General features: G+C 53.0%; 5 protein-coding genes across 5 annotated transcripts; 2 read left to right on the top strand and 3 right to left on the bottom strand.

Annotated features, from left to right (window-relative positions):
* Positions 1-1,605: 1,605 nt before the first annotated feature.
* Positions 1,606-2,345, bottom strand: N0V89_012410 (uncharacterized protein; the record flags this gene model as incomplete). The annotated part of the gene is made up of 2 exons (XM_056221131.1): positions 1,606-2,133; positions 2,184-2,345. The coding sequence occupies 2 exons, from the start codon at positions 2,343-2,345 to the stop codon at positions 1,606-1,608; spliced, it is 690 nt and encodes a 229-aa protein (XP_056065118.1).
* Positions 2,346-3,424: 1,079 nt separating this feature from the next.
* On the bottom strand, positions 3,425-4,999 carry N0V89_012409 (uncharacterized protein; the record flags this gene model as incomplete). Its single annotated transcript, XM_056221130.1, has 3 exons — positions 3,425-4,279; positions 4,335-4,922; positions 4,976-4,999. 3 exons carry the CDS (start codon positions 4,997-4,999, stop codon positions 3,425-3,427), a joined length of 1,467 nt encoding a protein of 488 aa, XP_056065117.1.
* A 1,662-nt stretch (positions 5,000-6,661) lies between these two features.
* On the top strand, positions 6,662-8,464 carry N0V89_012408 (uncharacterized protein; the record flags this gene model as incomplete). Its single annotated transcript, XM_056221129.1, has 4 exons — positions 6,662-6,958; positions 7,020-7,421; positions 7,483-7,718; positions 7,774-8,464. 4 exons carry the CDS (start codon positions 6,662-6,664, stop codon positions 8,462-8,464), a joined length of 1,626 nt encoding a protein of 541 aa, XP_056065116.1.
* Positions 8,465-9,781: 1,317 nt separating this feature from the next.
* On the top strand, positions 9,782-11,311 carry IZH3 (inc metabolism membrane protein; the record flags this gene model as incomplete). Its single annotated transcript, XM_056221128.1, has 1 exon — positions 9,782-11,311. One exon carries the CDS (start codon positions 9,782-9,784, stop codon positions 11,309-11,311), a length of 1,530 nt encoding a protein of 509 aa, XP_056065115.1.
* Positions 11,312-11,916: 605 nt separating this feature from the next.
* N0V89_012406 (uncharacterized protein) lies at positions 11,917-12,935 on the bottom strand (the record flags this gene model as incomplete). The annotated part of the gene is made up of 2 exons (XM_056221127.1): positions 11,917-12,904; positions 12,928-12,935. 2 exons carry the CDS (start codon positions 12,933-12,935, stop codon positions 11,917-11,919), a joined length of 996 nt encoding a protein of 331 aa, XP_056065114.1.
* Between the last annotated feature and the right edge of the window lie 941 nt (positions 12,936-13,876).

Raw genomic sequence — 13,876 nt, 5'->3', positions numbered from 1 at the left:
TGACTGCGTCAACACTTCCTCCATGAGAGATTGAGCACTTGGCCAAACTTAGTGTCGGCGGAACTCCCTTGTACAAGGCCAGGTAGCGATGTACTGGTCGCCGAGAGAGTGGCTGAAAGGCTCAACTGAAACATTGCGGAAGCTTTCGAACACACCGACTGCTCGCTATCTGATACCTCGCCATCCTTATGCAGAAGGAAGTCTTCCTCGTATGGCCCGTTCACGACCTTCTTGACGTTCCCCTATACCTGTAAGCTCTACAATCCATGACTTCAAGAGATTCGCCCCACATACCTTGCCTTTCATGTCCACACCTTTGCTATCAATCCACTTCCATCGGCTCACGAGGCTAACATCGACTCCTTTGGCAAGATTGACGTATGAACGGAATTCTACCGAGCTGACATCAAATGCCCAGCCCGGTGAGGCTAGCGTTACGTTCACACGACAAAACGCGCGCTTCTTCAAAGTTCCAGCAGCGGGCCCGACGGCGGCTTGGAAGCTGTCGAAAATAAGTGTGAGGGCGGAATTGTCCGTAGCGGAGGCGACCCCGACGGAGCCAGCTCTGCAACCATTCCCTTCGCTGTCAACGTCCGGATCGTCAACCTGAACAGCACCAACGGTTGCCGCGCCTTTTGGAGGGAGAGTGGTCGTTGCAGCTGGATGGGGTGCAGCAGCTACTAAGCTCATACAAGATAGCAATGCGATAACGAAGAGAAAGATCGAAGATGCCATGAGGTGCGCGAGAAAAGGTTTTGGAGGCAGCCAGAATAGAAGCACGGCGTTTCGTTTGACGCTCCAAGAGCCTGGCCTTGTGAGAGCTCTTATCAAGAGGCTACCTGCCTTGTCTCTCGTACAACGTACTCAAAGTGACAGGGCTCCACAAGTCCGATTCCAGAGCTTACGTGTCGCCACATATATGCGGCTGCATTTTCTTCCAGATTGCTTCCTCTCCAAAAATAGATCTCCATGCGGCAAAACGTGGTCGCCACAACGTCGAACATTGAGATTTGATGAGTATGTCGTGGGCTAGACCGGGTATAAGAGGCTTTCTGGCTCTACACAGCTATGTAGCATTTAGCCTGGCCGTATCATTCACGCAGACTCTTAGCGAAGATACTCTTTTAGACTAGCGCGATTATGGTCTTCGTCATCTTGTACAATCTCACATTCCAGCTATCCTTTCTAGAGCAGAAACACGATGCCATCAGCGCATGCACGAGTGAAGTTAGATCCTTAGACTCTTTTCGCATGATCCTATTAGTCTGATGTTACGGAATGAAGATGCTTTCAAGAAAGCTAGCAGGATCGGAGAATTCAAAAACCACAAACAGCACATGTATCCATACTCGACTTGAAGGGAAACGACACTATGCGATCTGGATCGATCTCACCTATACATCAAGCTACCAGAGAAGCGAGAGCTGTCGATTCCGCCACTCACTAGCGCTGTTTCACTGAATTCAAATCTCAACACACGACTCGGCCACGCACCGATGAAAATCATTCACCAGTACGAATTAATTTATACACAACATCCAGTTTCCTATATACATGCCCATCGCCAACTACCGTTCAAACATACTTTTGCTTACTCATTACGATTTAGTTGCCCTTTCCCTTGCCCTTGGCTGCTGCTGCTTTGCCCTTGCCTTTGCCCTTGCCGTTTCCTCCGTTGGTTTGCGCTGTGGCTGCTGCGGCGCCGAGGACACCATTAGGCGGGTTTGTGCCTGCAGCATTGTTCACGATCTGTCCGCCGGAGATTCCACCCTTTGGGCTCTTGTTCTGATTTGCTTGAGCAGCGAGCTGTCGGTACTGGGCGACACCCATACCCGCAGCAGGGGGGTTGACGACCATGACCATGCCTTGCTGGCAGTGCTGTGCCTGGGAGCAGTAGATGTACATGGGCTGGTTGTCGGTGACCGGGACCATGAACATGGGGGTGTTGGCGGCCTGGCGTTTGTTGTTCTTGCCCTTGGTTTTCTTGCCTTTGGCCTTTCCGTTGCCACCGGCGGCGGCGGCAGCGTTGGCGTTGGCGCCAGCTGGTGCAGCGACGGGCTGGAAGTCACTGAAGATGGCGTTCTTCTCAGGTGTACAAGGGGAGTTCGCATTTGATGAGGCAACGGAGTGGTTCTGGGGAAGGGATTAGTGATTGCCTTGGAGATGTGCTGGGAAAGGCCTACCTGGCTGACGAAGTTGAAGGCGATCATGTCTCCAGGCTGGGCAACCATAGTGTCGGGAGTGAACACGAACTGGTTGTTCGTGCCGACCGAGACCTGCATAGTAGCAGCCAAGACAGCCGAGCTGTGGGCGAGAGCCGCAAGAACAATGCTGGAGTACATCATGATGAAGGTGTTGGATCGAGAATTGGATTATTGACAATGATTAGAAAGAATGGCTTATATGTTGGTCAACAACAGAATTAATGAAGAGTATTAGTTATTGAGTAGAGACGAGGCGATTGACCTGCAAGCTGATGTTCCTGAGGAGACGTGCAACAGCCTGGATATATAGTCGTCCAGAAGGCCAGGCCGCGGAACTGCATTGCGGATCATGCACATCTGCACATCAGGTGAAGCGGAACTCGGCGCTGATCACAAACGTCTCTCTTACCTGCTAGACTAACTTGCCTGATCTCAAAGCGGTTGGTGAGCCTCGCCTATCGAATGTTTCATGCCTAGCCGGGCGCCGAGGGGCGTTGATCGCCTTGTGTTCGAAACGAACACCTTAGCGACGAAACCGAGCGCCTTAGCCACAAAACAAAATACCTTAAGCTCAAAACAAAATCGTGTTTACCGACAGGGAAAGGCTGACTTCCGGGCGATTGTGAAGCTGGGCAAGTCTTAGGTTGGTGTCGCCATCTCGGAATACTGAAATTCCTTGAGCTAGGTAGGAGGCGCGTATGCACCGCATGCCAGTCAGGTGCTTATTTTTTCGATCTAGACGATCCTGGTACTGGAGCATTGCCGTCGTATAGTACGATGCTCGATGCGAAAAAGCGCGGAGTCTGTCTCTGGGTCCGCTTCCATGTGTGCCTTCCATATGCGCTTCGAAACAACAATGCTATGCGGTCTGCCATCCCTTGCTGGGACGGCAAGATACATCCAAAACTGACTTAGGTAATAACGCTGCAGAATGATTAGCTCGCATGATAGCATGCGATGATCGGTTTGAAGCAAGTTGCAACGACCGTACTATTTTACTAATAGCAGTTGCAGGGACAGAGAAAACCAAACGGCTCTTAGAAGAATTATGAGAATCAGACTGAGCGATTGGAAGACACCGCATTCTGCGAACCAAATTTAAAACGAGTCGTCTACCGGAAGTCTTGCCCCTGCTTTGGAACATAGTCCCCGGCGAAGTGTCCGTAATAGACAACTTCATTGGAAACACGTTTCGCTGTGCCAAAGTCCGCAGGACACTCTTAGATCGACTTGCTCTCACGAATGTTGCTATCGTCCGCTTTGCTTCCAACTTCGCCAGTCTCTTCGCCACTATCATCAAAGCTTCCATGCTCGACAGTCGATTCGTTGTGTTGCTTCTTTCGCTGTTCTCTCGTGTGTAGCATCTGTATACCTACGATCGCGATCAGAGCCGCGATAGCCAACCCCCAAGTTGCCGGAAAGCCGTATCTGAAGGTCGGAGCCATGGTCTGTGGAAATATCACTATCGGCAGCCATGCAGCCACAGCATACTGAAAGCCATTCATACTGCTTATGACAATCGCCCGCTCTTCGTTATTGTCGGCGCACACTTCGTTCGCCCAAGCATAGAAGATCGCCGTCATGAGCTGCACTCCTGTTGTCATGAAAGCGAACATCTTCACTCCCTGACTAGTCGGCCAGAACGCAAGTATACCGTTCGGAATCAGCCCATACATGAGCGGGCATAGGACCAGCGCAAATCGACTGCCCGTATAATCCGAAAGGAAGCCCCAAAGCACGACGCAAAAGCCGGATATAAGTTTGGAGCCCGTCGGTATGATGTTACGATCCACCACCGAAAAGTTTTCGCTCTTTAGCCAGATGCCGAAGTAGTCGCCCGCAGCGCAGGAGGAGCCGTACAGAACATAGCCCAAAACGAATGCGTACCAACGCCAGCGCGTGAGGATAACCTTGAACGTGGCGAATGTCAGCGGTGCTGGTGCAGCTTTGCCTGCTTCGCGAACGCGCTCAATTGCTAGCTGTTTCTCTTCTTCACTGAGGAACCAGGATTTTGTCGTGTACGGTGTATCGGGTAGAATGAACCACGTCATAAAGCCTACAGGCACCGTCATACACTGTAAGTGCATTAGTGATCGAGGGTCAATGCAGAGGATTGCGAGATCGTCTTACGCCACAAACAATGTACAGCCATCTCCACCCAGCAAGCCCATGATGCCCGTCCAGACTTTCGTACACAGCAGCTTGCAAATAGCCTCCAAATGCAGTCCCCACTGGTGCCGTCATATGAAAGATTGCGATTCGTTTCGCCAACTCTGTCTTCGTGTACCAGCTCCCCAACACGAATAGCAGTGATGGGAAGAAGCTGCTTTCAAAGAAGCCGACCAAGAAGCGGAACGCGTAAAGCATGTTGACGTTTCGTACACCTGCTTGTGCGAAGGTAAATGTTCCCCAGCAGATCTCCATGGCGGCTAGCCAGTATGAGGGGCGTATGTATTGGATGATGATATTGGATGGGATCTGCATGACAGCATAGGCAACGGTGTAGCAAGTCACGGCGTACGTGTATTCGTTGCCCAGCATCTTCAGGTCTTCCTGCATTCCTGATACATAGGCATTTGCGAGATTTCCTTGGTCGAGGTACTTGAGGAAGAACCCCAAGCAACCTATTGTAAGGATAGAGAAGTCCAATTTGCGAAGAAACTTGCGCTCTTCATGAGACTTAAGATGGGTATCGGAGTCCCAGATGAAGGACCGAAACTAGAATCATGTTCAGTAGTCGCATAGATGCGATAGAGCGCAGATAGGCTTACGTTTCTGATGAGCTTTGGTGCCATAATCGCGGCCGACGGCAACCTTGAATCGGCAGACAACGAGCCAGAAGGCGATGCGGATGGAATAGCTGAGGTATGCCGTTCTTAAAGGCCATATCTTGATCGTCTGTCGTGATAGGCACTTATCTGCTGCAATGCAGACGCTGAACGGAGATACAACCATAGTAGGCCAACCTTATCAAAGCTCTCCTTGAATGCGGGGAGCTGCAAAGCACCTCATGACCGGGATGCGTTCGCATATCGCAGCTACTCGCCACTGCCGACACCGAGCGCACATCTCCGGTTCAGAAGCATCGTAATTCTATGGAGTATGATACCAGAGTGACTCGCGTCGGTAGGGTCCGCCGTCCACACAGCAAACGTTGGCGGGACAAAGATGCATACCTGGGTAGATCGTGATGTGGCCGCTCCGGGACGCCGGGAGTGATTCATATCTTCTCACCGCGGATTTGTATGATTGACGCTCAGAGTTTTACGATGATGGTTCTACCAAGATGATTGTTGCATAAGTAACTGCGCTTAAGAGTGTCTTGAGAGTGTACAGCAAGAGTGCGGCCTCAGAAAGGGCAAGGGACGCGCACAAGCGAGCTAGCTGCCCCACTAAAACTTCCCAACATGCTTCATCCCTAACATCGTTATCTAAGATCACTGCGCTGTCACCTATCTCTTGTTTTTGTGCGCTCAGCCATCTCAATCTTCGCACTGTTCGGCAACAGTCTCAGGAGGTCTCGTCTTTGTGCGGATCTTTCAGACGCGACAGTTGGATTCGAACCACACTTTGCTCTGCATTCAGAATTGGAGGAGCTATTACAGAAATTTGGGAGATGCCGAAGGAACCCTACGCCCATTGTCCGGGTAAATTCCAGCTGCTCGGTTTGTCTAGGAATACAATACAAAGAGACACAAAAATACATTCTATCATTCTTCTCGCCAAAATCCATCAGCAACAGTAAGAAGTTGTTGGAAGTACTCCTCAGCCCAGTTTAAACATGATCGCAAGCGGAGAGCAACGAATTGACTTCTTTCATAGACCAAGCCAGGATCGTACGCTGATCAGTAGTGCTAGGAAGAACTTCTACCTTTACGATAATTATCCTCTTTTGCAATATTTTCTACCTAAGAGTACTATAGAATCACGCCTCAGAGACCTATACCTTCTATAAGAGGATCCAACCGCAGCACATGCTTGCTGAATATCAAGCTGTCGTTAGTGCTCTATGAGCTGTATTTCCATACGCAGGTTTCGGACACAGGTCTCGGCTCTGGCCGAAGAGACCCGTGGACATATTACCTATGGTACACATCCGCGTGAGAACAAGTACGGCGAGCCCTCGATACTCCCTACTGGGATAGTGCCTGTAAAACAATTTGCTTGAAAACATGGCGATCCTCCATATAAAGATTTGCGGATGTTCGCGGATAGACTTGCTTGTTTCAAAAGGTGACTGGAAGGCTAATTCTAACATTCTTCTTGACGGCTCTGAATACGACAAACGAAAAGGGTTAAAAGAATGTTCACGGAGTCGCTTTGTAGTGGGGCGCAGTGAGGGCGTAATTCGGTGCTGACATCTTAACAGCTTAAATACTACATACGGTAGGTACCACCACACCATAGTATCTCCAACTCCCAATACCAGTAACCGTCAAGCATATCCACTCTCCAGAATGACTACGAAAGCTCACCCTCAAAGCCGCAACAGGCTTCTAAACCACGTCCTCGACGACATCGCACACTCCACCCCCTCCCAAGTCTTCGCCTCAATCCCAAAATCTCTAACCACATTCGCCGACGGCTTTCACAAAGTAACATATCGTGAGCTCTCCAATGCCGTCAACGCAATCGCAGCGCATTTAGAGACGGCCATTGGCAAGGGGACATCAACCGAAACCCTAGCGTATGTAGGCCTGCAAGACCTGCGATACGTGATCCTGCTTCTTGGAGCCGTGAAAGCCGGGTATAGCGTAAGTTTTGAGACTGTCTTCCGTATCTTTGAATCGAAGACTCTTGGGCTGAACGAAGTAGATGCTCTTTTTCAGCCCGCGCTTCCCGCCCCTCGCAGCAGCAGCCCTCTTCCGCCAAACTTCCATTAAAACCATCCTCATCTCAAATCCCCGTCTTCCCTTCCTAGCTGCCATTCTCGACCAATTCCCACTGCGGGAAGTAGTCATTCCCGATCTGGATACCCTCTTGAAAAGCGAGTACCCGCATTACCCTTACGATGTTTCGTTTGAGGAGGGTAGGAAACAGCCTTTCGTCACGGTGCACACTTCCGGGTCGACAGGCTTCCCTAAGCCGATTATTGCTACGCATGACTGGGTCGCTAGTCTCGCGGAGGAGATCTATCTGGAGCCACCGGAAGGGTACAGGAGTACTATTAAGGATTTGTTCGGGAGTAAGGTCTACTTCCAATTCCCTTTCTTCCATGTAAGGCCATCTTTCTATTTTCCAAGTCTCGTAGATGTAACACATGTACTGATGAGTGAAGATGAGTTTTGCCATCGGCAACGTCATCCTTCCCCTCCTCACCGGCACCGTCGTCGTCTACCCGCCCGCTGGCCTGCCTCCCTCTGCCAGCACGGTCGCCGAAGCCCTCGAGCACAACTCCATCTCGCAAGTCACGCTCAGTCCCATCACCATTGTGCAAATCTACCGCGACCCCGAGCTCTTGAAGCGCATTGCTTCCAGCGTGAAGCGCGTGATGTACTCCGGCGGCGACATCCCGTCGCCCGTCGGCGCCGCCCTTTCCCAAAAGTTCGAACTGCACCATGATGGCCAGCACCGAGTGTGGCATCTTCCACGGCATCACACCCACCTCCGTCCCGGCAGGCCAACATTGGCATTCTCTAAGTTTCCACCCCAGCTCGAACGTGCATTTCGTCCAGCGCGAAGGCGATATCTACGAGGCGGTAATCCGGCGGAAGGAACATGAGAATACGCAGACTGTCTTCCACATCTTCCCTGAGAAGCAGGAGTATGCGACCGGTGATTTGTACAAGAAGAACAGAGAAGTGGAAGGATTGTGGGATCATCAGGGCCGAGCGGATGATATGCTTGTGTTTGCGTCGGGTGAGAAATCTTGGCCCGTGGAGGTGGAGAAGCGTATAGCGCAACACTCTGATGTCAACGAGGCATTGATCATCGGCACGGGGAGGGAGAGTGCAGCGCTATTGCTGGACGTGCAGAATCCGCAGGGACTCACGAAGGAGGAGGTATTGGACCGCGTGTGGCCGGATATTGAAGCTACGCATAGCATATGCTCGCCCGCTGCGAGGATTTTGAGGGAGCTTGTGGTGGTGGCGGATCCAGAAAGGCCGTTTGTCAAGACGCCGAAGGGGAATGTGCAGAGGGCGGCTACGGCGAAGCTGTATGCTGATGATCTTGCGAGGACGGACAAAGAGGCGGCTGAGAGGGGCGTTGCTGCGCCGGCGACGGCGGTTGAGATTTTGACTGACGGTGTGCAGCTGTAAGGATTTTCTTTCGCACAATGGGGTATTATAATCGCATTCAATTGCTGTAGAGCGAGTATTGAGCAGTCGAACCCAAGGTCGGTATTTCGTGAAACGAAGCCGCACGAGCCCGTTGCGTTGGTGGGAACGCAGTAACACTGCAGGTGACTTAGGGAGTATCTACCGCCCACAACTAGTAGAGATGTAAGTCTCTATCAATTACAAGATATCTCCCTAGTAATTGCAGCTTTCGGAGGCTGCAGGACAAAGGAACGACAAGTTTTCCATAGCCGCAGAGAGTGAAAGTTTCAGTCGATATGAGAAGTCGATAGCAAGACAGATAGAAAGCCTCAAGCTCATAAGACGATCGTCGACTTAGTTTCTCTGGTCGTTAGACATGTGTATGGTATGTCCGTGCGGCCAGCTGTAGTGTAGGCCTATGCATCATCTTGACAACGAATATATGTGTCGTATCCATGGTGTGCATACTCGACATCCAAGTTCGAATTGACAACGCATGAACGCCGAGTGGGTCGATGTATGTTCATTTCTGGAATGCAGGGGTCATTGTGAGGATCTATCAATGCCGTAGGGGATGCCGCTTCCAGACGGATTCCACAGGCAAGCGACGTCGGCATTCCTTCGCCTTGCGGACGCTTCTGGCCGTGGCGACGTTCTGATTAAGCAAAGGGAATCGCAGATCTGATGAACATCTGCAGGGACCGACCGGGTGGTGTTCAACAGCGTGGCACTGAGACAACATGCGTACACGCGTGGAGAAGTGATTGGTGGTTCGGGCACTGGTGTTGAAGGGTCTCGCCCTGCAGCCGTCTGCGCACATCCTTTCTCGAGACAAGCTCTTCATGCCTGGGCTGTAACAACAAAGAGACGTGCGATGAATTGCCAACATGGTACGCCGGTTGAGGCGGCAAAAGAGCCAAGACCCGAATGCTACCGCGGGCCGGCGCAAGTGATTGCATGGGCCGGGAAGCCTTCGTCGCCCAAAGGCGTCCACCAACGAAGACAGCGCCTCCACGTGCGTCATCTACGAGCATTCACTCAGCCGCCGTGAGCCCCTCGTGCAACTGCCCTCCCACTGCGACCCCATTTGCGACCCCGCCTGATCCCCCAGTCGCCGCCTTCGCTGCCTTCACGCGCATAACAGAGCTCTTCGCCGCATCTGCGTGAGCCAATCGCCCGGATTCGGCGGCCCACGCGCCTTGTACCACTCACGGCCATTCGCACCGCGTTTGGCGACACAGCACCGCAGGTATATGGGCTGCGCACTCGCACCGGTCTGGCCCGCACAGTGAGAGATATAGATATACGAGGCCGACCATGCCCCGCGCTGCCTCCCGCAACCGCGGCGGCACGAGCACTGCTGTTGCAATGGCCGCTGAAGGAGACGCTGCCCCCGTCCTGCGTGCGAACCGAGCCTATGGTACTTTCGATGCAGGGGAGCTACAACCACCACCAAGACCTTCACGGAGACCGTCCTCGAGCTTCCTGATCCACGGAGGCACCCCGTGTGTCGATTCCGACAACTTCCATGCCCTGCTCGGTGGTTTCCTCGCAGAGCTGAACTGCAGACTCGACCGCATAGACTCGTACGGCCAGCTCAAGCTCGACACGGGCGTCGAATACGCATACTCGACCCTCCTCGCCGTGCGCGAATCATGCTCCAAGATCTCCGACGGTGCCATCGAAGTGGGGAGGAGGCAGGCGGCCGTCTTCGTTGAGACGCTCGAGGGCCGGTACCAACATGCGCTCGAATCGAAAGAAACGTTAGCGGAGAAGGTGGTCGCTGGAATTCTATTAATCGAAGACTGGGTGACGGACCTCGAAGGCCGCGCATACTCCTTCCGCGACGCCGGCATCGACACCGTGAACCAGGAGCTCGGCTGGGCCCGTGGCATCGTCGATGCTGGTCTCCACAAAGCGCACCGCGCGCGCCAATCCATCGAGCTCAAGATCGACTACGCAGTCGATCGTGCCCTCGCCCGCGCAAAAGAACACGGGCTCATCCGCTACGAAGACCTCCCCGAGCCATGGCAGGCAAACGAGCATATCCTGACGGGCTACCGCTTCTACGACGGCCACTGGGCCTGCATCCGCTCCATCTGCGGCATCCACAACGAATCCACAAACATCTGGACGCACCTCGTAGGCTTCATGGTGATGCTCGGCCTCGCCTTCATCTTCTACCCCCAGCACATCAACTTCCACGCCAGCACCACCACTGACATCGTCATCGCCGCAATCTTCTTCTTCGCCGCCTGCAAGTGCCTGCTGTGCTCCTGCATCATGCACACCATGAACGGCATCAGCCACCAGACCCTCCTCGAGCGCTACGCCTGCATCGACTACACGGGAATCTCCCTGCTGGTAGGCGCCTCCATCATGACCTTCGAGTACACGGCCTTCTACTGCGAACCCCGCAGCCGCTGGGCGTACATGACGCTCACCGCGCTGCTCTCCCTAGGCGGCGTCTACCTCCCCTGGAACCCCACCTTCAACCGCAACGACCTCGCCTGGCTGCGCGTCTCCTTCTACGTCCTCCTCGCACTGACGTCCCTCCTGCCCTTCTTCCAGCTCATCTCCCTCCACGGCTTCGAATACACTGCCTCCTTCTACATGCCCGCCGTGCCCTCCATGCTCATCTACTTCTTCGGCGCCATCATCTACGCCGCGAGGGTGCCCGAGCGCTGGCTACCGGGCCGCTTCGACTACCTCGGCGCGAGCCACAACATCTGGCACGTTGCGGTGCTGTGCGGCATCGTGGCGCACTATTTCGCCATGCAGGAGATGTTCAGCCAGGCGCATTACAGGAGCCAGGCGCAGTGTCCTGGGCTGCCGGATTTCTCGTGACGTCATGTCCTTCACTTTCTTTTCCTTTCCCTTTCCATTTCCATTTCAAGTCGTTTAAGAACTTTTCTTTTTTGTCGTTAGCGTTGCATTAGAGAGGATGGCTGCTTGTGGGTGCATTTGCATGGGGATGGGATGCATGGGGGTACGGAAGGATTTGGGTAGGAGGAATACGGAAAGATCTAGGTACGAGGGAAGGGAGATGGAAAGTGGACACATGTGGAAGCATGGGTGCGATGGAATGCATAACGTGATCATAGTTTCCATGAGATCTAGACAAGAATACATACACGAATAATCCGCCATGCTGTGCATTGAACGCCGGTGGTATGTTGCAGTGACAGTATGCCTCCCAAAAAACCGACGAGTGAAAGGATGAAAAGGTAACAGCCATACCCAATCATGAACGTGTCTCTAAAAGGGATATTGTACAGCGATATGTACAATAAGAATAGAAAGGAAGGCGGCCGTTACGGGTCGTTCAGTCGTCATCGTCAGACGTATATCGTAACAGTTGCCGCATTACAACGTCAGAAATGAAGGGAAAGAGAAAGCCGCACCGGAACGTAGGAAACGTAGAGGAAATGGAAGCAAAACGTGGAAAGCGGTCATGTCGCATCCTGCGCCACGGATGCTCCCCCATCATTCACCTTAAGCACAAGCAACCTCGCAGCAAGCCGGTCGAAGAAGTAGCTCATATCCTCACCCGCTCTTTCCTCGCTCGCTTTCGCCTCCAAATACTCCGGCGTCGCAGTCCTCACCGCCTCGCGGATATTCTCAATGAACTTATCCTCGGGCGGCAGCGACGTACTCTTCGAGTTTCTCGGTCTGAGCCCAGCCTCGGGATCACCCCGCCAGTCTGGACTCAGTCTCGCATGACAGCCCGAGAAACAAGCGGAGTAGAATTCCAGCAGTTGCCGCACGCCTTCCTCATCGCCTCTGAAGTCACGCTCTTGCTTGGACTGCGAGCGTACCATGGGTGTGTCGTGTGAGTGGTGGTAGGGGAGTTTGGCGGAGTGGTATTGGATGCTTTCCACGGTGATGAGTACGACGATGAGCGTAGCGACGGCGACGGACCATTCGTGGAATTCGCGGTTAAGAAGGAGTTGCTCGAGGGATAGTAGGATTTCCCTCATGAGTTTGAGTGCCAAAGAAGGCATGATGGAACCAAACTGCGATCGGATAAAGCATGGTGTGGGAACTGCTCCTTCCGGAATCGACATGGTTGATCGAACCAATTGCTCAAGGACAGGATCCTTTGCGGGTGGGGGTAGAGTGATGTCTCCGCCAACATGGACCAGAACAAGCAGCTTCAATGCTTGCTGTAGTAGTCGTGAGTAAGAAGAGGTGACAGGAAGCGAGCGCCAATACGCGTATACGTGACGCAATACCCTAAGCGGCGAGCAGAAAGGCGGGAAGGACCGGAAATGTTGATCAACTAGGAGAGAGAGGTGGGTATCCAAGAGGTCCTCAAGCTTGTCCATGGCATCTGGAGACAAAATGGCAGGCAGGACTGCATGGGTATGAGTCTCGGCAGATGAAGCACTTGGCGGCCAAGAGTACACGGTGTGTTCGTGAAGAAGGCTGCCATCTTGACTATCAACATGGATGATGGATACAGGGACATGGAGTAAGGAACCAAAACCGAATGTGATAGGGATCGAATAGGAACCGGGTAGCACTTGGTAGTTGCCAAAATAGGCCTCTATGGGCCTCACACTGGGATGCCAGCCATGGCGTTCTGCTAGGAAGACACCAGCCAGTCCAGAAACCAGCCGGTCGCGGCAGGGATGGTTGACGAGGTCGCCCTTGAAGTGATCGATGCAAGATTTGCAAGGCGTGCCAGGGTCACACTTCTCCTTGCGTTTCTTGCAATTCGAACAAGATCCGATGAGTCGCATCAGTGCTGCATGACTGCGCTGTTGAGCAGTCAACGCACCTACACGTCCCCTCTGACGCCGGCGACTACCTTCCGCTCCCGAAGGTACTAGTCTATGCTGGGTATTTGGTTGATAAGAGACCCAGCCCAAGTTTGTTGATGTTGGTGATGGCGACGCAAGCTTGCTGTTTCGACTGCGCCGCGGATTCGACAAGCTTCGCGTGAGGAGAGCAGGGCCTGGCGAGCGTTGGGCCTCGGGAGATATAGAAAGTACAGGGGGCACTCGCCGAGACCAGTGTTGAGACTGGTGTCTTAAAGATGGACGCCTCTCCATAGACATTCTCGAGCGGATTTCCGAAGGTGAACCGGAGACACGAATATGCGGTTGAGGAATGGTAATGGCTCGTGCTTGCATGAATTGAGACTGTTGATAAGATGAGTGGTCGGTCCATGGGTGTGACGAGAAGGTGTTGCTATATCTCTGAGGTCCGGTTTGAGGGATAGGTATCGGCATTGCCCCCGTACCATCTTCTTGTTGGACCTCTATGATGGGTTCCACTGATGGCTCAACCCACGTTCCAACATTGTCCAAAGCTTGTGAGTTGTATACGTCGAGGCCGCTGAAGGAATGGGAAGTCCCTGCTACATAGGGATTGAAGATCCCAGAGGTAGGAGCAGTCCGGTAAGAG

Source organism: Didymosphaeria variabile, assembly GCF_027946475.1.
Source record: "Didymosphaeria variabile strain IMI 356815 chromosome Unknown scaffold_10, whole genome shotgun sequence".
NCBI classification, from domain to species: Eukaryota; Fungi; Ascomycota; class Dothideomycetes; order Pleosporales; family Didymosphaeriaceae; genus Didymosphaeria; species Didymosphaeria variabile.
Note: the sequence above shows the minus strand (reverse complement) of the source record. Positions and strands in the feature narration are given on the sequence as shown.